Raw genomic sequence first — 21,869 nt, 5'->3', positions numbered from 1 at the left:
CACTGAAAGGGGGAAACAATCAGATGCCACCAGTGGAATGGAAGGAAATGTATTCTAAGGGGGCTGCGGGCAAACCATGACCTGGTGGTCAAATTCAACTATCCTGTTTTTTATACAGTCTATGAGTCAAGAACAGTTTTGACACTTAAATGGTTGTGGTCGTGGGGAAATCACTGCAAGTCAAATAAATCTGCCCTTTAAAGAAAAAAAAAAAATCAAAAATAATAATATTTCAGAATCTGACACAACTATGTGCTCATATGTTATTTCTAGTTGCTTTTCTGTTACCACAGTAGTTTAGCAGCTGCAAAGGACAGTATGGCCCACAAAGCCTCAAATGTGTACATGAAAGTCTGCCGACCCTTGTTCTAGGTGAGTGATACCAGATACTGTGGGAAACAATTATTAAATGAGCCATCAATTCCAACGTAACCAAGCACTGCAAACTAGGATCTCCTACATTTATGTAAATAATGCTGAATTGACAGTTCTTTAACAGTATTTATTCTTTTTTCTCAATCAGATTTTTTTGGTACATTTTAGGTACATGTAACGATCACATTCATCATTGAGAATTTGTACTTGTATAACTTGTTTCCTCCCAGACCCCTACCCTCCTCCCTTCAACCCCTTCTTTCCTCCCCATTTACAAAAGCTTTGATTCCATTTTCTCTCTCTTTTTTACTTTTCCCTTCTTTTCCCCCTCTCCATTTGAACATTTTCCTTCTATTTTACATTTTGGTCTTGAGTAATAATAGTGTATTGTATGTTATTTATTTATTTATTTTTTGTTTCTTTCCTTTTTATCAGTACCGGGGATCGAACTCACGACTGCTTGCTTGCAAGGCAGGTGCTTATGCCGCTGAGCTAAATTCCCAGCCCCTGTATGTATTTTTTAAGGCAGGGTCTCACTATGTAGTTCAGGCTGACCTTGAACTTGCTTATACAGCCTAGGCTGGCTCTGAACTCAAAGGGATCCTCCTGACTCAACTCCACCAAGTGCTGGGATTACAGGCATGAGCCATCACACCCAACTAATAGTGTATATTCTTTTTTTTTCTAGAGATAGGGTTTCACAATGAAGTTCAGGCTGGCCTTGAACTCATGTCATAGCCCAGACTGACCTCGAACTAGCAGCGTTCCTCCTGCCTTGGCCTCTTAACTGTTGGGATTACAGGAATGTGCCACCATGTCCAGCCTTAATAGTGTATATTCTAAATTGACATATTCAAAGTACTATTATGTGGGGGACGTTAGTTATAAACTCATGATGAATAAAAGTAAGCAGAAATAAAAAGCCTAACTGTTACCCGAGCTATGGCAGGAGTATACTAGTAACAGCAGAGAATGATCCTGACCTAAAAGGAAAGCCGTCCACATCGCTCGTCTGTGTGCTAATGCACTGTGAGTGACATCAGGCCAGAGTCTGCCTCCCTCATCTGGGGAAAGGATCTAAGCCATTTACACAGAAGGACTTAGGTCTTTCCCTCCCTCACCCCCTTTAAGGGTCTCTGGTATTTTATGTATTATTTATGTTGATAGCAGTACTTGGTACTGATCATTTTTCAAGTAACAAGTGGTAAAATTAATTTAAACAGAAAATTTTTTTGTTAACTAAACGAAAGACTATTTTCACATACCAGAAACAGCAGAGTTAAGTGTGAGAGATGCAAAAGAAGCAGAATTCTGTTCAGAGGTATTCATTCCCCTATCCACACTAGACCAAGCAGCTGTTAAAATAAAGAACGTCACTTGGAACCTTCAATTTGCAATGACACTTGAAAGATAAGTACAGACTTAAAACTATGATAACAGTACTTAAAGATAACCTTAGAAATTAGAATCAGTAATATTATATAACAGTAGCAATAGCTACTATTTCCTAAGTGTCTCTCATGTGCTCAGGTCCCTTACACCAACTACTACTCTATTCCTATGCCAATTCTTCTAGACACTGTCAGAGCGGAAAATGGCTGAGCAGCACAACCGGAACCGAGTTAATTTTCAAAGTGCTCTTTCCATAATACCAAACTACTTCGCTGTCTATAATTAAGCAATTGGTTTGGGTCAGGCCTTGACATTGATTATAACCAATTCTTACTTAACCACTGATTATAACCAATTCTTAAACATAACATATAGGTTAAAAATAACTAACAGAGGGCTGGGGATTTAGCTCAGTGGCATAAACGCCTGCTTGGTAAATATGAGGTTGTGAGTGCAATTCCAATCAACCAAAACAAAACAAAACCTAACAAAATGTTCATGAAGGCTGGAACAGCTATTCTGTTCATGCCTAATAGGTCTGACTGAACTAGTCCATGCTCATTCATTTATACCATGTGATCTTCTCAGTGCTTTCAAGATGCTTTCTTATATTTGATTATATATGTACTACAAAATGACACACTGGTCAATGGCAGACCACATGTATATGTGATCTTGTAAGATTTTACTATCTAGCAACATTGTAGCTGTCTTAGTTTAAGTATATGCTATGATGTTCACAAAACCATGAAATTGTTTAATTGTTAATAATTTTAGAAATTATTCCTGTCATTATGTGACATTTGACTGCATTTCGAGGAAACATAACTCCAGGTGACTAGACACACCTTTTACTCTTCTAAACCACTGAAGATCTAATTTGAAAGAGTTCCCTCTTAATGTCAACAAATGTCTAGGGAGGAAATCTAATTTACTTAATTTTAGCTGTAGCAACACTAAGCAAGGATCACCTAATCTGTATCCTATTATGAAATGCTACACATACTTATAAAAGTAAATTACGAGTATCCCAAAAGGTCATAGTTCCTAACATTACTTTATAGAACTTCATCATTTCTTTTATTAAATATGAAGTGATGTTTTTAGCTTAGAAATGTGTGCTTTCAACTCTATTGAAAATGAGGGTGGAAGTTTACAGAATGTCTTTTAAAACAAAATTTGGGATTTCTAGACAATTTTTATACATGGCATGAATGGGAAGGAGAGAAGAGCAATCTTTTTTTTTGGTACCAGGGATCACACTCACGACCTCGCACTTGCCAGTCAGGCACTTAACACCACTGAGCTAAATCCCTGGCCCAAGGAAAGCAATCTTAAGAACAATATTAATAAATAATCTAAAGTTTGCTTTGTGAGAGTTTTAGCTTTTAAAAAGTGACAGAAGAAAAAGCTAACAGCAAAGAAATTTTTTCTACTTACCAACTAAAAGCTTTCCAGCACCTACTTCTCAAGGTAAAGCAAACTACCAAAAACTACCTGCCATTCGCGTAACAAAAAAAACTATACAGAAGGGACAAGAAATTAAATTTAATTAAAAATAAAACAAGTTATTTGACGAATGGAAAAGAATATGAGCAGATAATTCATAAAAGAGACAAAGGATAAAGCTGTGGAAAAATATTCACTATCATTAGTGATTTAAAAAAGCTAACCACAACAATTTATATATTTTTATTTATTAAATTAGAAAAATAAAACAAAAAGGAAAGAAAAAAATGACTACTTCCACCAGTGACAAATGGGCACTTAAACAAACCTTGAGAGCATGAGAATGACTTTTAGAAAACACTGTGATAACATGTAATAGAGTGTTGTAAACATTTATATCATCTTTAACTTGAATCACTTCAAGAAACTGATACTGACATATCCGATGTAACCTTATCTAACATATTTGGGGGAAAAATTATCCTTCCATAATATAGGAACAGTTACGTAAACTATGTTACACAATACTTATAGGAAAAAAAGCAAGAAAAAATACATCATAGGGCCATTAAATAAAAACACTTTCAAAGAGCAAGGAAAATGCCTGCTACAAAGTTGAGGGGTTGCAAAAGAAAAATAGAAATACATATTTAATTTGAATTATGTCAAAGATAAAAATCATACACAGGGAGAAGATCATAAAGAAATAAAAATAAACAGTCATTGTTACTGGAGTGATATGGCAACAGTGGGGGCTTTCTCCTTTCTGCAATTCTCCATACAAAACATGAGTTTCTTTTCTATGATAACATACCCACACACTGAAAATTAAGTTGTTTTAAACTTAGTAACTATAGAAGAAATACACTTCTCAAAAACTGGACTTTATTATTAAAATCCAGGAGAGCCAGGCATGATGGCCCACACCTATAATCCCAACAATAGGGAAGATTGCCATGACTTTGAGGCCAGCCTGAAGTACATCAAGACCCTTTCTCAAAGACAAAACAAAATCACACACAAAAAAACCCCACAGAATCGGGAGGAAATTTATTATAAATAGGGACTATTTTTATTTAGGCCCAACAGTACTGAAATTAACCAAAAGTCCACTCACACAGGTATCAACGCACCATTAAGAATACATTTATACCAGCTAGCTACATTGCCAGTTAAATGTGATACCTTATGGGAAAACATGACATAAAGAGTAAAGGGGTAAATACTATTCACTTCAGTTCCTCACTTTGCTTCTCCTAAACAATTTGAGGTGAGTTAATTATTGCTTCTGTACATCATGATTAAATTTTCTTTTGATGCATTTTTTCCATTCTTGAAAAACTGAAAAACATAGCTGATTAGCAACTTTCACGAACTTAAAGAAATTTCTAACAGTTCTTACCGATGCCAGAAAATATGGAGCGGTCACTCCAGTTCCTGCCCCAGTCTCTCCCATTCAAGTTTGTGTCACTGGTGTCTTGGGTCCAAGCAGAGGGCTCTGCTTTTCTCTTGCCTGCAGTAGTAGCAGGTGGAACAGAGTTCCACTTCTCCTCACCTGCACTCATCTGTGAGGAGAGTTTCACAGGCTTTTCATTCCAGCCTCCTCCATTGACAGTAAGGTTTTCATTCAATCCTGAGGAAACTTAAAAAAAGAAAAGAAAAATTAAAAATGGGATAGTTTCAGGTTTCTACACTTGCTTGGTTTAAATGCATCATCTTTTTTTCCATTAATATCCTTTAAATAGCTTAAGTTTTATAGATCAAAATAAATTTTGAAGTGCCATGATCACCATGGTTCCCTTCTAACTTAAAAATTAATAGAGGGCCTAGGCATAACATATATACTGATGATGCCTTTCACGGTAGGATGATCGGCTCCAAGAAGTACAACAAAGCAGACAGGAAAATGAAGCATAATTCTAGTATACTCAGAATACTCACCCACTAAGAGAGGAAGACTTCTCTTTAGTTATATGTTCTTTCTTTACACAGTTTGTATACTATTCATAAGGCGGTGACTCTACAACCTGGCTGCACATTAAAATCAACTGAGAAATTCCTTAACACAGACTCTGGAGCCTCAGCCAGGACACCAGATGTATGTATGTGACTGTGAATATCGTGCATCTTCTTATACATGTATGTATGTGCCTCTGGAGTTTTTTGAGGCAGGGACTCCTCAGATGACTGTAATGTATAGCCAGGATCCAATATCAAGAGTGTAAAGGAAGCTGACAGTGGTTAAGAACAAGCCTGAAATGAGAAGGTGCTTATTTTTATAAATTTGTTTTTCTGTAACACTTAATATCTTCAGGTCAGCTATATGTCACTATATTTAATCACTTTAACTGAGTAACTGTACTTTCTATTTGTGAAGATCCAAATAATTAGATTATAGTCCTTTTATTACAAAATATTTGATATTGTTAAGGCAGTAATTTAAACATTTAAGAACTAAAACTTTTTCTTTATATACAAAGGTGAAGTGTTTTACCCCCAATATCCCTATTTTAGACTCATACCCAACAAAGACACCTGTCTATTGGCTTAAGTGACATAAACAAAAACCAAAATTGTACAGAAACTATTACTGGAAGTTTTCATATACAGCTAGAACATACTGTGAAGCAAGAGTGATTTTCCTATTATTTACTTTGCAAAATCTCTGAATTGTGGTTGTTTTAGTTATTAAAAATCGATTTTAAACCTTTTGCTTTCCTTCTGTGTCATTCATGTGAGGAAAGAGACGTGTATAAGTTTCTACTTTGATGGGCCTTCAATTTTAAGTTACATGTAATTTTCTCTCACCCTGAAGTGTAGACTCTCCTTTTCCAGACTTAAAGTTGCTAACTTGAACATTTAGATGAGAATCACCTGGTTAAAATAGAAATAAAATTTATTTAATACTAAACAGGCCACTATGCACATTAAATTAGGAGTAATATACAACTTTTTACTTATTATCTATAATAAACTGCCCCTTCAAGTGCCAAAATCTTACACTGAAAAAAGTTAATTTTATAACACATATCATGTATTCATAAAGGAACTCAGTTCTCTAGTTACCATATTCTTAGACAACTAACATGTAAAATTGCCCAAGTATAAATAGGGTTAGTTATTCTGCAATGACTATCAAGGCTTTTTAAGTAGGAAGTGGAGAATTAGGCTCTGAAATTGGATTCAACTTTGCCACCACTCAACAATACCAGCTGCCTTTTCAACAATCCTGGAAGCAAACACATCAACTTAAGAACTCTGCCAGTATTTGGGACTACAATTTAGGAAATACGGCAAGAGGTGAGAAAAAGTATCCCAACTCAAAAATACTATTTCTCTGATCCCAAAAAGCATAATGATCACAATGCATTAAAAAGAAAGCATGAAACAGGATTGTGCAAGCAAGGAAGGCATGCACAAGACAGCAAAAACACTAATGCACAGCTGATCCATGACAGAGAAAGAGAATGGGTAAAGATCATTGGTGTACGATGGCAATAAACTCCAAGTTACAAAACAAAAGAGAAAAAAGTAACAAGGCTATAAAGGTGGTCTGGAAACAGCTGAGGGATGGAGAGATGAGAAGGGTCATTAACAAAGACAAAGGAAGATAAGCCAATACTCTGAAACAAGTCAAACAGCATCACTCTGCAGACTGGGGTGTCTGGGGTACAATGATGGCAATGTAAACTGCTACCAAGAGGCCACCAACACTAGGTAGTGTGACATATGACGCACAGGAGGAAAAACAGCTTGATAACTTTTGAAGTTCTGGTCTGGCTTTATCAAATCTCTATAAAAGCTGCGGGTGATAATCCAGATGGCCCCTGCACTAACCAGAACATGCTTGTTTTATTCTGGAATGAAAGCATCCAACATGCAGAATGGTGATAAATAATTCTATTTAGTAAATATTTTAGCCACTGTAAGAAATGGAGATGCAAGGGGCTTGAGGCAAAGCAATATACACAAGGAAAAGAAACATCATTTTTTCATGTGACTCAATGCAGAAAGGCAACTTTTAACTTAATAAGCCATTCATTAGGCAATACGTATCAATTAACTCTGCTGGTATTAGTTCAACCAAAACATGGTTCACAACACTCTCATGAAGGGTATATCAGCATAATGTTAGCAGTTCAAAGATTCTGACATTATATTTTGTACATCTCGTTTAAAGGTCTGATTTGATGTACCGCTCTTATGCTCCACTAATATACCTTTATTCTTCTTGGAACCAACAGGAAAAGATGCAGTTGTAAGTTGCTCGGTGGTAACTGTGATGGTATTTTCTATCCCAGAGATAGTTGAATCCAATGAACCAGAATCAGTCAGCACCTTATCACGTTTACGCTGTTGTCGTTTCTCTCTGTGACTAATTTTAGTTTCCCAGGCTCCTGACATCGCCCCAGAAAAAAAATGTTATTCAGTAAGGGGAAAACCAAAAAGTTGTAGTTCTGAGGAAAAAATGGGGTGGGGCATAAAAGATCACGATAAATTTAGATATTAGACTAAAAACCAAGAGTGTTGATTAATTTATTGTGAAAATTTATTCTAATCTCATCATACTGTGTTAGGCAACAAACTACGATGATCTACCCTAGTAAATTTTTATCAAATGTCATCTATGGTTTAGAAAAAGTGATAGAAATAAGTCACTATATATCTTTATTTTACTAGATAGAAGTGAAAAAACCCCTCCTCATATATAATCACTAATAAATGGGTCCAATAGGTTATGGTAATAAATGGCTTGTTTCAAGATCTGCACACAGCCTCCCAGGGATGGCATACATAAGAACAATGAAAACCCACACCATACTTTTTAAGAAACAAAGACAAAATTAATGGCTTTTCAGCTGCTCAAAATACTGAGGCAGACCTAAAATTTCAAGGAGTCTTAATTTTGATAACAAAAGTGTTTCCTAACAATGTTACAAAACTGTATATTAAAATCTGTAGTAATTATCTAAATATAAGATTAAGTGAAACAAATGCAGCTTTTATATAATACACCTTGGTTAAAAAAAGGATTTATAATTTTCTAGAGTCCTTTCCCTTGCTCAAATACCTTCATCAACTTCCTTTCCATCATGGCGTGAACTGTTTTGCACTGCTTTAGCATCTGACTTTGATTTCTTCTTATTTTTCTTTGACTGAAAGTAAAATAGAATGTTACTTATTACTTTGTTATGTTTTTGAAAAGGTAGTAGTCAGTAAAATACATAGTGAAATGTATAATGCTGACAACTAAATAAATTAATTTGATTTTAAAAACTTAAGATAGTAAGTGGCAATAATGTAAGACTATCATTTATTGAGTGGTTACTATGTGCTAAACACTTTATACTAATTTTCTTACTTATTCTTAATAAAACTTACTGAAGAAGGTATTACCTCATTTTAGAAATGAGAAAATGAAGACACAGAGAAATACTAAATAGCTTGTAGCAGGTCACATTAAATCAATAAATTAAATTGTAATTAAAAACTACATCTGTCTGGTTTCAAAGCCCACGCTCTTAGATATCATGTGCAAACAGTACAAATAAAGTGCTGTAAGACAAAGTGTTTTTAGAGAAATAAAATTAAAAACCATAGCCAGTGTTTGGAAGGAAAATGATATACTATTGATTTTTTTCATTGCATAAAAGCACACTGTTGATAAACCCTATGTCTAACACGTTAATGAATCAATTCTACAAAGCTGGCAATATTTGATCAGTTTTAAAGCAATGTAAAAATAACTAAGATTTGTATAAAAGATGCTTAACCAGTAAAGACAAAACATCTACACAACAAAAGATAAGGACATTTTAGAATAGTGTTCCAACTTTTTTGCTTCCTCTCTTGACCTGGTTTTCATTTGAGAAAGATCTTCCTAGTTTCTAGTATCTTTTATGTAAGTCTGTTTATATATTTATTTATTAATTGGAGACAGGGTCTTCCTATTTAGTTCCGGCTGGCCTTGAACTCCTGGTGATCCTCCTGCTTTAGCCTCCCAAATACTGGGATTATAGGGGTGTGTTATCACACCTGGAGAAGTTTATTTTTTTATTTTTTAGTTCCCGGAAAAGATTTTTTGAAGGAAGGAAATGATGAATAGACAGAAATTACATACTACTCAGATTTGTTACTAGAAAAGGAGGAAGATTATTTTAGATTAAATTTAAATAGTGCTTACTTAAATTTTAAAGTAACTATACCAAATCAGGTGTAGTGGCACATGTCTATAATCCCAGCATTTAGGAGACTGAGGCAGGAGGACTGCTAGAAGTTCAAGGCTAACCTAGGCTACAAAATAAGTTCAAGGCCAGCCAGAACTACAAGGTGAGACTTTGAGTGGATTATTATACTAGTTATCTCCAAAGAACTCAACAGCAAAAAACCAGTCTGATTTAAAAATTAGCCAATGATCTGAATAGACATTTCTCAAAAGATAAAAATGGACACATATATGAAGAAAGGTTCAACATCACTAATCATCAGGGAAATGAAATCCAAACCACAATGAGATATTTCACACCAGCTAGAATGGTTTCTGTCAAAGATAAGAAACAGGCTATTAGTAAGGCTGCAGAGAAAGGGGAAACCTCAAATACTGCTGATGGGAATGTGAATTAGTATATGTGATGTGGAAAACACTATGGTTCCTAAAAAAACCAAAAACTCAAGGGGCCTGTCATACAATCTACCAACCCTATTGTTATACATCCAAAGCAGATGAACTACTATATATCAAAGAAATGCCTGCATGTCCATGTTTACTCTAACACTATTCACAATATGTAATTAATCGAGTTGTCCCATGATGAATGAATTAAAAAAATGGCTGGGGCTGAGGAGATAGCTCGTGGGCATAAGTGCCTGCCTGACAAATGCAAGGCCCTGAGTTCGATTCCCAGTACCCCCGCAAAGTATGCACACACAGTGGAATATTATTCAGCCACCCAAAAGGATAAAACTCTGCAATTTGCAGCAACATGGATGAAACTGGTAGGCAACATAAGTGAAACAAATCAAGCATAGATAAGAAAATGCTGCAAGTTCTCACTCATTTGTGGAGGACAGAAAAGTTAATTAACAGAAATAGCAGAAGAGATGTCACTAGAGGCTAGGAAAGTGGTTAACAGATACCAAAATATTTGCAGGGAGGGGGGTGTAGTTCTGGTGTTTGTAGCATAGGCAAGTCACTACAGTTCACATCAATTACTTACATATTAAAAATAACTAGAGGAAAAGTTTTAAGTTTTCCAATACATAGAGACAGTTATATGTGTGAAAAAAAATGTAAGACTGAAATCAATTCATGGAAGATCTATATTGTAAAAGGAAATTAAACTTTGTATGTAATAGGAAGTAGCTGCAGGTTTCTTAGTGGGACTAAATGTTAATTAAATTGGTACAGATCTATGAGGAGGTAAGCGTTAGGAAGGAACCTCTTAAAGATAAGACATTTATGATCCCTGTTAGGTCACTAGGGAGTTTTATTCAGTGCTGTATACTTAGCTCAAATAGGGTAGAGAAATGATGTACATTTATACTTGTTTATAGATTATCAGAGCCCAATACATTTATGCAAGGTATAATAACAAATCAAGGTAAGTACTATTTCCATCTTCCAATAGGACTACTTTTATGTGTTGGTTCCACTCTAAGCATTCTCTTCCTTGCCCAGGCTGTACTGCCTGCAGGTTTTCCCTGGAGAGCCCTTCAACTAGACTGCTGGGGTTACTGTCACCTCTGCATCCTCAGTGACCTGCTCCCTTGCTGACAGTATATGCTTGAAATGACTAATTTTTTGGACCCATTTCAAGTTCTATTCTATGTGTTTTACCCCGCCACATACCCATTCCTTTTCCCCAAATACATAAAATGTTCTACACCTCTAAAAACATTTACAACTGTCACACTTCTTTGTGGTATTTCTGATACTGTTTTAACTTTCTATGTGTGCAAGTATTCAGAGTTTTTGTAACAATAACATGAACTCCCTGAAAGCAAGAGAAGAGTTTCACTATACTCTGAACAGAATCTCTGCTTTGTTGAATGCTCCGTGATCAGCACTGATACCCGAACTGTTGAGGAAGTCTGTCTAGAATTAGAATTTATCAGGCTCAGACAAGATCCTTTAGGGTTACTTCAAACAGGCATCATTTAACATGAGTGATCTGGAAAAGCTCTGTATCTTTCCTTACTGGCTTCTATTAAAATTACACATTATATCTTATCATAATACAGATGTTATTAAAATTCAGACTGTAATAGTCTTACTATAATTTCTGCCATATTATATGTTACAAATTCTACTATTATTGCCTTCTAAAACTATGTTGGGCATTGTGGAACACACCTTTAATCGCAGCACCATGAGAGGCTGAGGCAAGAAGACTGCTGCAAATTCAAGGTCAGCCTGGGCTACAAAGTGAGTTCAAGGCCAGCCTGAACTTTGTAGGGAATCCTCCTCTCAAAAAAGAGACAAACAGGGCTGGGGATATAGGTCACTCGCCAAATGCCTGCCTGGTTGTGCAGTAATAGTAGAAATATTCACATTCAATGAGCAATTATCAGTAACAAAATCATGTAATAATGTAAAACCTTCAAAATGTGCTCTTCACTGCACAAATTTCTTAAAAAAAAAAAAAAAAAAAAAAAACAAAACCAGCTAGTCTCCAGCACCTTGTTAAACATTCCTTAACCCTGAAAGGACAGTCTAACTCTAACCTTTCTCTGAAAGCACCAGCTAATTTTGTGAGGCTTAAAAAAAAAAAAGATTTGCAATTTTTAAAAAAAATTTTAAAGGGAGTAAAAGGGAACACTAAATGAAACAAAACAGTAATAGGACAGTAGAAAATCCACAACCATTAGGGCATTGCATATTGCTACCCTCTAAAGTTACCCAGGCCACCAGCCCCAGGCCTGTAAAGTCAATCAAACAACACAAATGTCAGGGTGCTCCGTACTTCAGTCATTATCACCTCAGCCTGTGTGGCAGCTAGTTACTTGTGAGGATGGGGATGGTGGCTGTGGCTTCCTCCCAGTGTCTCCCCGTGGCCGCCGGCCTCGGCCCACACATAGGGTGGGGCAGCCGGCAGAACCTCGTTGGCTCGGAGAGGGTGTATTTTTGAGTGGATAACAACAAAAAAGTGTGGTTTATTCCTCAACAGTGTACATTTTTTTGGGACCTGACTTCAGCCTCTATTATGGTATGTGTATGTAACATAGCAAATGAATTTCATGCCACTTTTGTAATCTGACTCCCTAACCCCCCAGTTTTTTTACTTTTGGGTTTCCCAATCAAGGTAGTCTCTCTCATCAGTGTTTTCTCTTTAATCTGTCCACAAACATTTTAAAACCAGGGGCAGCCTACTTTCTGGGGCCCCTTCTGTTCCTCTCAGCAGCTTTTTTCTCTGTCCACCGTTCTTCCTAGCCTTGTAAGTAGTTCTTCATGGATTTCAGTACTGAAACCATCTAACAAGCTGTCAGGTTAGGCCAGCTGCACTGTGTCCCTCCCAGTCTGGAATTTGCTTTCATCATGGCAGTGTCTCCATGCTGCATCTGGCAGTACATGCTGGCAAAGGAAAGGCTGGTTGGCTGTCCTATTGTTCTGTGCTAAGTTTATGATGGCAGAAAAAAAAGTGTTCCCTCAAGTTATGTGCTCCCATGTTTGAACAAGAAACCCCTAGGAAGGCATTCAACCATTTATAACTAACTATATTTACCTGAATTCTGCCATGTTTGTCAAATAGAATAATGCACAAACATGTCTAAAAAAACTGTAAAGGCTGATCTTCACATTCTGAACTCTTAGAAATTAGTTTCACAATATGAACTAGAATTTCAAGGCATAGTATAATTAGGTAAGGTTTCTTACCAAAAGTAGAAATGTACTACACTTCAGAACTGTCTTGGTGATTTTCAATTGTTTCGGAGCCAACTAATGAGACCTGACCAAGCCTGACTTCATGACAATGCAGCTGTACCAACTCCTACTATTTAGTTGCTGTACTTGGGTTACTGTCATACATCTAGAGTCCGTATACTACAGGTTAGTTGAGTCCAAATGGAGTAATAAACATTAAGTTAACCCACTGAATCTGGACATAAAAATGCAAATATAGATTTCCATTCCTTTTAGATTCCTCCCATCTGGTGTCCTTCTACCCTCCTAATATCCCAAGTCAGGGTGCCAATAACTAGGCATAAATAAAATGAGTACAATTTATTTTTTAAAATAAAAAAATTAAGTAGAAGTAGAAATTTTACTTTCTTCCTTTATTCCAATATATACTGTACATTTCATTCTGGAGTCCTAAAACACACTCAAGTTAGCTCTAGGACTACAAGTGACTCAGTCAAGTTCAAAACACAACAAAATATGAGCTGTTTATTTAAAAGTAAAGATGTAAAAATTACTTCCATAATTAAGCTCCTGTTTCATCTTTATAACAACTTCTTTATCATTTTTTCTGGTGTATTTCTGGTGAACTCAGGGTCTTGCACTGTATATAGCCCTATCCCTTTTTAAATTTCTACATAGGACCTCACTGAGTTGCCCAGACTGGCTGTGGACTTAGGATCTTCTGACTTCAGCCTCCCAGGCAGCTGCAACTATAGGTGTGTCCTACTGCATGCCACAGTAACTTTCTTCTTCTCTCTCTTCTTTCATTCTGAGACAGCTGGATTAGAATCCATGATCTTCCTGCTTTAATCTCCTACGTACTGGGATTACTGGCAAGTACTGTACATCCAACAACGTGAGTATTTCTTTCCACCTTCCCTTTCTTTTTCTTTCTTTGTGGTGCTGGGGATCAAACTCAAGGGTCTTTTGCACTCCAGGCAAGAACTCTATCATAGAGTTACATCCCTAGGTTTAACATGAATATTTATACTAGACAAGAGTAAGCCGGTAAATACAAGTTGGCAGCAAAAGTGGATTTAATTAAATGGTTAACTGCCCTTAGTACATTTTGCTAAAGAACTGCAATGCATCCATCACCAGTCGATGGTATGTGCCTATAATCCCAGCTATGCAGGAGGCTGAGGAGAAAGATTGAGAGTTCAAGGCTAGGTGGGGAAATTTAGCAAGACTCTATCTCAAAATAAAAATAAAAGAAAGTGCACTGGGAATATAGCTCAGTGGTAGAGTGCTGCTGGATTCGACGCCCAGCATGAGGGTGGGGGAGAAAGCATGAAGAAAGGTACTGTAGCGCCCAGTTCACTGCTGAAAAGATCAAGTTTAGGAGCATAATATTCGTACAGTACCAAAATTATTGCAAAAGGGTTACTGTACAAATTTTGAGATATCTTTATTTTTTACTTTGTTTACTGATACACATTAAGCAGTCAGGTTCTGAATATAATTCTCATTTTATTTATTTTTCTGTATTCTGGAATGTATTGGTCCTTAGTAAAAATTTGGTGAACTGCCAGTTCCATAAACATTTAGTAACCTTGCTGGTCACATCAAGTGATGAGGGATGAGTGACGCATTAAAAAAAGAGGAGCGCTTGGTTACTATGATGTTTTTATTTGGAGATTAGTGGCCTATATAAGATATTTCACTAACATGGCAAAAAATTGTCCTATTTTCTGATATTTTTATTTAGTTTCATTGTGTCAAAATTCTTTTCATCGTAACTGTGACAGGGCTGTTAAAATATACATGATAAATTAAACCTAGTAGTGAAATTTATTTTTAAAGCTTTTAGCAACTGGTATTTGAAAAGTCTGCACATCACTGCTTTAGTCAATTCCATCTACTTTCTGCCGAAATACGGTAAATCTTTTCTGTTGTGCCACATTTTGGCACTATTTTTTTTTTTACACTTAAACACAAAACAAGATGGGTATGTTAGCTGATCCAAGGGACACACCAGTTACATTTTTCTCCTTTGTCTATATCAGCAGCTCTCAATTTTAATAACGGTGACAATATCAGAATGAGCTAGTGGAAAATGGCCCAAATTTACTTTTATATTTTTAGTTTTTATAGCACTAGAGATTGAACCCAGAGTCTTTGTGTTGAGTTACATTCCCAGTCCCTTCCTCCTTTAAATTTGGAGACAAAGTTTCACCAAGTTGTCAAGTTGCCCAAGTGGCCTTAACTTGCAATGCTCCTGCCTCAGCCTCCTGAGTGCTGGGATTACAGGTGTGTACTGCCATGCCCGAATCAAGTAAAAAAAAATCTTTTGTACCGGGCATCAAACTGAAACCTTATACTTGCCAGGCAGGCACTGATGCCACTGAGCTAAATCCCCAGCTCCCAAATAAATATTTTTAAAAGTAGAAAGGTTTGCAGCTGATTTTCCCCTTCTTTGAGATAGGATGCGGTGTCCTTCAGACTAGATTCGAGATTCTCCCAATAGGTACTATTCTGATAGTTTCCAGAATGGAAGGAAGCGGACAGGTTCAAGGGCAGGGAAAATGTAACCACATCATATACAGCTCTGGCTACCCCTCATTCTACCCCACAAGTCAAAATCTGAGCTATTATGTTTGTAGACCTGATCTACTCTCCAAGCCATTAAGTTATTAAATATGACTGCACAGACTTATGAGTCATGACACACTACACAAAAGGCAAGGCTACCAATTTATGATCTTAAAAAATTTATAAGAATCTTTCTCAAAAACTTCTTTTATCTAGCCTTTAAATCTTTTCCAGATGATTCACACAAATCTAGTAGAGGGACAAGTTAATTACACCTTGCGATCTCATTTTGCTAGCAGTCTTTTAAAAACAAACTGACCATCTTGCTGTACATCACTTCCTTAATGCTACTTCCTGTTTGGAAAAATGATGGACTGGGTTTCAGTTTCCCCCACCTGTTTGGAATTTAGATAACAAAGTAGAGGAAGCAAGAATGAAACTTCCCTGATGAAACATTCTTTCTTACAGAAAATATCATGATTTGTCTTAAAAGGAAGCCTGAAAACTAGTATGGACCCTAAGTATGGACCAAAGAAATCAAAAGATTCTGGTTTAAGAGAACCCCTAAGGTCAAGCAGTATCAATGTGGTCCAGACAATGAAACATTGTAAAACAGACTACAGGCCACCATGTTCTTTCAGTGGCCCACTTTCATCCTGCAGGGATACTTTCTTTTCTCACTTTAACTGGCCCACAGTTGCACTACATCCCACTTGTTTTTTCTTTTGAGATGGGGGTCTCACCTTGTAGTTCAGGCTAGCCTCAAACTTGCGGTGATCTTCCTGCCTCAGCCTCCCTTCAAGAGCTGGGATTACATGCCTGCACCACCATACCCAGCATGCATAGCATTTTTTTCCTACCTTTAATGAATGTAAAAACAAAAACAAAGAAAAATACCCCAACCAAAACAAACAACAGTAGTACAAACCAGGAGTTCAGCAAAGAAAGTCATGGCAATAAATACTTTAGGCTTTGCAGACTTTAAAGACTCTGTTGCAGCTATCCAAATTTGGTTTTGCAGTGCAAAAACAGCCACAGATGATCAATAATGTGACTATGTTCTAATAAAACATTCAGACACACAGCCAGAGAGCCAGGGTTGACCACAGTTTGGGATGCGCTGGTTTTAAATTAGTTTCTAAGATGTATTACAGAACACATATTCGGTTACATTAAGAGTTGCTTTAGCTGAGACTTCAATACTCAGACTTTTAGCCATTAATCACTCTGGGAGCAGCAATTCTCAAATCTTTTGGCTACAGGATTTTTTTTCACTTTTTTTGGTACCGAGGATTGAACTCATGATCTCACACTTGCCAGGCAGGTGCTTATGCTGCTGAGCTAAATCCCCAGCCCCTTTTTCCCCCCATTCTTAATAAGAATTGAGAATGTCAAAGAGCCTTGGCTTATGTGACTTAGTCATAGGTATCATATCCCAAAAGTAAACTAAAACTTTGCCTAGGTATATTAATATATTTCAAAATGATCAAAACAAATTATGTAAATTATTATGCTCATATTGATATTTATATTTTCCAAAACAAAAAACAAATTTGTGATAAGAGTGGCATAATTTACATTTTACAAATGTATTTAATGTTTGGCTTAAAATAGCTGAATTAACTAACTGGTTTTATGTTCAATTTATTGTGCTATGTTGTTGAGACTAAAAGCACATGAAGAAAATCCAGCTATGTGCATACACACATGAATACTTCTTTTTGTGGCAGTGGAGATCAAAACCAGGGCTTTGTGCAGCCTAGGCAGCTACTCCATCACTAAGCTACATTCTTAGCCCACACAAAGATACAAGCAGAAAAGGGAGGATTCCGCAAAGTTCCAAACAACTGTGGGTATCCTTTGATATCACACCAGAGATTAGTGATTGACACAGCTGGGGACATGTGAGGAAGAGGAAGAATGGTGACTGCTAAATCGCATGCCCAAGATTTGTTTTTGGGAAAGAAAGTGTTCTAAAATTAGATTGTGGTTATGGCTGTCTAACTCTATAAATACATTAGAGCTATACACTTAAATCATTTTTTTTTGGTATACCTCAAAATAAAGCTGTTTAACAAAAAGAAAAGACTGAACAAAATGGCTACAGTTTAGAAAGAGCAAGAGATAGGAAATCAGACTACTGCCACAGGCAGGCAGTCATATTCAAGATCGTGAACCACTTTCTTTCTTTTTTTTTTTTTTATGTGAACCACTTTCTAAGACCAATGGGAAGGCACAGAAGGGTTGAAGGAGGAAAAAACATTATTACAAAAGTCATCAACTGGTTGTTTCTAAAGGTTGCTGCACTGCACCAGGGACTCTAAAGCTGCACGCATGAACTTTGCATCCTTCATCACATTAAAACTCACAGGTCTATCTTGCTCTTTGAATGAATATTTTACGCACAATTTCCTAAGATGTCAGCACTGTTCAATTGGAAAATATTATATTAGCCCAGTGAGTCATGTAGATCTTCCAAACTGTAAAGATGCACAAGCTGAAACACTTTTTACTTAAGGACTCTTACGTGAACTAGAGTTTTTTAAAAAAATTTTTTTGAGTGGATGGCAGAAAAGAATACAATGACTACTGGTAGCTCAGACATTTCATTACACAATTTTTTTAAAAAATCACATTTAACACCACAACTGATGCCATTAGAAATTCTTTAAAGCTGTCAAGCTTCTCACAGGAGCAGATACAAACACTAAAATTTCTAATTTTCACTCGGCGACAAATCATTTTCCTGCTAGGCTGGCCTCAAGCTCTAAACGAGCCTCTTGCCTCAGTCTCCCAACTGCTAGGGTTACAGGCATACCTCACCATTTTATCATTTTCAAAAAACACTATTCAGTGTTACACTTGAAAGGGGTAGATCACTTTGTTTTTCAGATTACTTTATTCTTGAGAAAGACCTGCAAATATCCAAATTGGATAACCATGGGCATCTATCAATCATTTTTCATTTTTAAAGCTTTTATTTAGTTTTTTTTTTCAAGCAAAAATGGAGTAACATGAAATAAATAGGTAGTTCAGTTTAAAACTCGCCTAGTACAAGTGTTTTTCCTTAAGATTACCATAATTCTTTAGTATGCAGAATTTTTTAAATACACATACCCCATTTCACAAGTCAGAATAGTTATACAGCATGCATCTAAGGATCAAGATGTAATAAAATTAACTATTATAATTTTATTTATTGTTTGAGACAGGGGCTCACTATGCAGTTCAGGCTGGCCTTGGGCTCACTTTATGGCTCAGATTGGTCTCAAACAATCCTCCTGCCCAAGTGCTGGGATTACAAGTGTGTACCATCCTGCTCAGCTATAATTATTTATTATAAAAAATTTGAGAACAATGATTATAAACTTTAATTTTATACCCTGTTACACCCAATCTCTCTATATATACACATTGTTAATAAGAGATAAATGATAGCTCACTAGTTATTTCAACCACAAAATTTTCAGTATAAGCAGGATTAAGTTTGAAATATTTAGTAACAGAAAGTTTAGAACACAGAATTCAATGGGAGATATGTCACTCTACTTCAGGCATATCTACTATTTATAAATTTAAAGTCTTTAAATTACATGTTTATTTGTTAGAACAAGTCTATTTATTGTTTACTTTTTGCCAAAGGCAAAATCATACATAAGTTTACTTCTTTCCCACAACTACTCTTCATTTTAAGCCTTTCTGCCTGCTGCTGTCTTGGCTCCAGATCAATTTCACTGGGTCACAGGGAGAGGACTGATCTAACCAGCTCTTCAGAGACATTTCAAAACTGCAAGCATTAAAACCTGTAGCAGCCATTTCATGTCAGTTTCACAGTGGGGTGCTCCACTCTGGTTTCTAGAAATCACCTACCCACCTGTCCTCTGATTGTCCCCACTGTTCCAAGGGTTATACATACCCAGAGAGAACAAAAAAGTGAGTGGCAGTACTTCAATGCAAAAAAATAGGAATTCAACAGAAGTCTCTTTCTCACAGTAGAAGGAACCAAGGTTAAGAATTTGCTTAACTGTGCAGGGAGATGCATACTTGTAATCCTAGCACTCTGCAAAGCTGAGGCAGCAGGATTGCAAGTTTGAGCCCTGTCTGGGCAACTCAGAGAGTCTGTCTCAAAACAAACAAACAAAATGCTAGCAATGTAGTTCAGTGGGAGTCCTTATTTCAAGCCCCAATACTGGAGGGAAAAAAAAAAACCAAAATAATTTGTTGATTTTGCCAAATTAAAACATTTTTACATTTTACTCTTTGTTTTTTTTTTGAGACAGGGTCTCACTATATAGTCTAGACTGGCCTTAAGCTCACTATGTTGCCCAGGCTGGTCTGGAACTTGCAGCAGTCTTTCTGTTTCAGCCTCCTGAATGCTGGGATTACAGATATGTGCCTTACACATCTGATCTTGCCAAATTAAATTTTAAAAATCGATCAATTATACACAGCAATTGGTAATTTAAAAAATACAGAAATGTTATTTATGGGGTAGAATAGATTGTGTTATTTGGAAAAAACTCACAGCTAAAACAAAATGCTCATCCAAACCTTTTAATAATGACCTGAGTACAGAATTTTTCTTTTGCATGTAAAAGTCTAAAACTGCCTAATTAGTAATTAGTTCTCCATCGCGAGAGAAATCTATCATTACATTTTTTTGTTGTTGTTGCTAACTTTACTTCAGGTATCATAACATTTAACAGTAATAGGCAATTCTGCTATATTAATTATATTAATAAAGACAACATACTTCTACTTTTGAAGATATGTTATATATAAAAATCTGGAACCTTACTCATACAAAAGATATTCAAGTCATAAAATAACTTGTTTTTGGCATATGAATATTTACCAATACCAAACAGTGATACAGCCTTCTTCTAAAAAAAAAAAAAAAAACTTAAAACTTTTACTATTCACTCATTATCAATTCACAATTTTCTCTAAAAACTATATATATATTTATATACACACACTCTTGTAAAACAGAACAGCATATTTTTATGCCATTCTCTTTACAAACTTACCTTTTCATTTTTTTTGTCTGCCTCTGCTGGCTGCTTTGCTGTTACACTTCGAGGAGTTCGAACAATTTCATCCTCAGCCACTTCCACAGTCCGTCCATTTGGCTACATGGGCAACAAGAAAGCATATTATCAAGCTAGTCGGCAGATTAAACCATAGATTTACACTCAGGAAACAACATATGGCATTGACTGGCCTAAGTAACAGTGTTTTGTAATATAAATATAATAAACTATAAACAAAATTCTTTATCAAAAATTTCTGACCTCACCCAGGTATCAAGTCTAACAAAGACAATGGAATAAAGGAAAGTAAAAGAACATCTGAACTGTGTTTATACTATGACTACCAACTAACTATTTAATCTCAGATCGTTTCACTATCTCAAGTCTTATTTCTCTATCGGTAAAATCACAGATTTGACCTATGGGTGTTTCAAGAATCAGCAAACTATTTTGTAAACAGCAGAGAGAAAATATACATGGCATGCTGGGCCATGTATCTTCTACTGCAATTACGTGATTCTTCCACTGTAGTACAAAAACAGCACAGATGATATACAAGTGAATGTTAGATGATTTCTAATGTTGCCTTTAACTATATAATTTAGTGGCTCTACTATTCTGGAATTAGAAGTTTTATCAGTCACTGCCACAATCGGAAAAGGCTATCTTTGCTTTCCTAACATTTCCAAAATGATAGACTACACTTAGAAGCATTTATAGGTAGAATTAACTGTGATCCTAAATATCAAGCTTTTAAGCATGAGAATCATTCATTTTTAAAAAAGTAAACATTTGAGTTCTATCAACAATACTGTATATAGACTGAGGCATCTTAACAGGGCCCTAAGTATTCATATATAACCTTATTTTTTAATTCTTTTACTTTTCACTTATGTGTGCCTGTCATATTCAGCATAATAAAGTCAATAAACCATGCACTAGTTTCAAAGTCTTATTTCCTATTCTTGCAGAACAGACTTCTACAGACTGCCTACTCAGAGTACAGAAAAGTGTTCGAAGTTTCTATAATTGACCTAATCTGCATTTCTTAAAAATGATCAGAAAAATGTAGTTGGAAAAAGAGACCATTTAAGTTCTAAAACTCAACTTGTAAGCTTTCCAAAGATTTGTGGCAGAAAATCAAAACAAAGCTGTCTTTTAGCTGATTAAATTCCTATTTAATCAAA

At 36.0% G+C, this 21,869-nt stretch overlaps 1 protein-coding gene across 4 annotated transcripts in view; it reads right to left on the bottom strand.

Moving 5' to 3' along the window:
* Mtdh (metadherin) overlaps positions 1-21,869 on the bottom strand; it is a 55,110-nt gene that overhangs the window by 21,200 nt on the left and 12,041 nt on the right. For 2 of the 4 annotated variants that reach the window (XM_003479895.5, XM_013143987.3), the window contains exons 2-6: positions 20,680-20,781; positions 8,288-8,372; positions 7,437-7,613; positions 6,025-6,090; positions 4,619-4,858 (exon numbers count right to left, since the gene is read on the bottom strand). In XM_003479895.5, coding sequence (XP_003479943.1) covers positions 4,619-4,858; positions 6,025-6,090; positions 7,437-7,613; positions 8,288-8,372; positions 20,680-20,781 — 670 coding nt within the window. Of the gene's footprint in view, positions 1-1,640; positions 1,731-4,618; positions 4,859-6,024; positions 6,091-7,436; positions 7,614-8,287; positions 8,373-20,679; positions 20,782-21,869 lie in introns of all 4 variants that reach the window. The other 2 variants (XM_013143986.3, XM_013143988.3) reach the window with 2 other exon arrangements.

Source organism: Cavia porcellus, unplaced genomic scaffold (genome assembly GCF_034190915.1).
Source record: "Cavia porcellus strain 051 isolate PalLab524CR breed Dunkin Hartley unplaced genomic scaffold, mCavPor4.1 scaffold_10, whole genome shotgun sequence".
Classification (NCBI taxonomy): domain Eukaryota; kingdom Metazoa; phylum Chordata; class Mammalia; order Rodentia; family Caviidae; genus Cavia; species Cavia porcellus.
The sequence above is the reverse complement of the archived record's forward strand: the minus strand, read 5'-3'. Positions and strand labels throughout refer to the sequence as shown.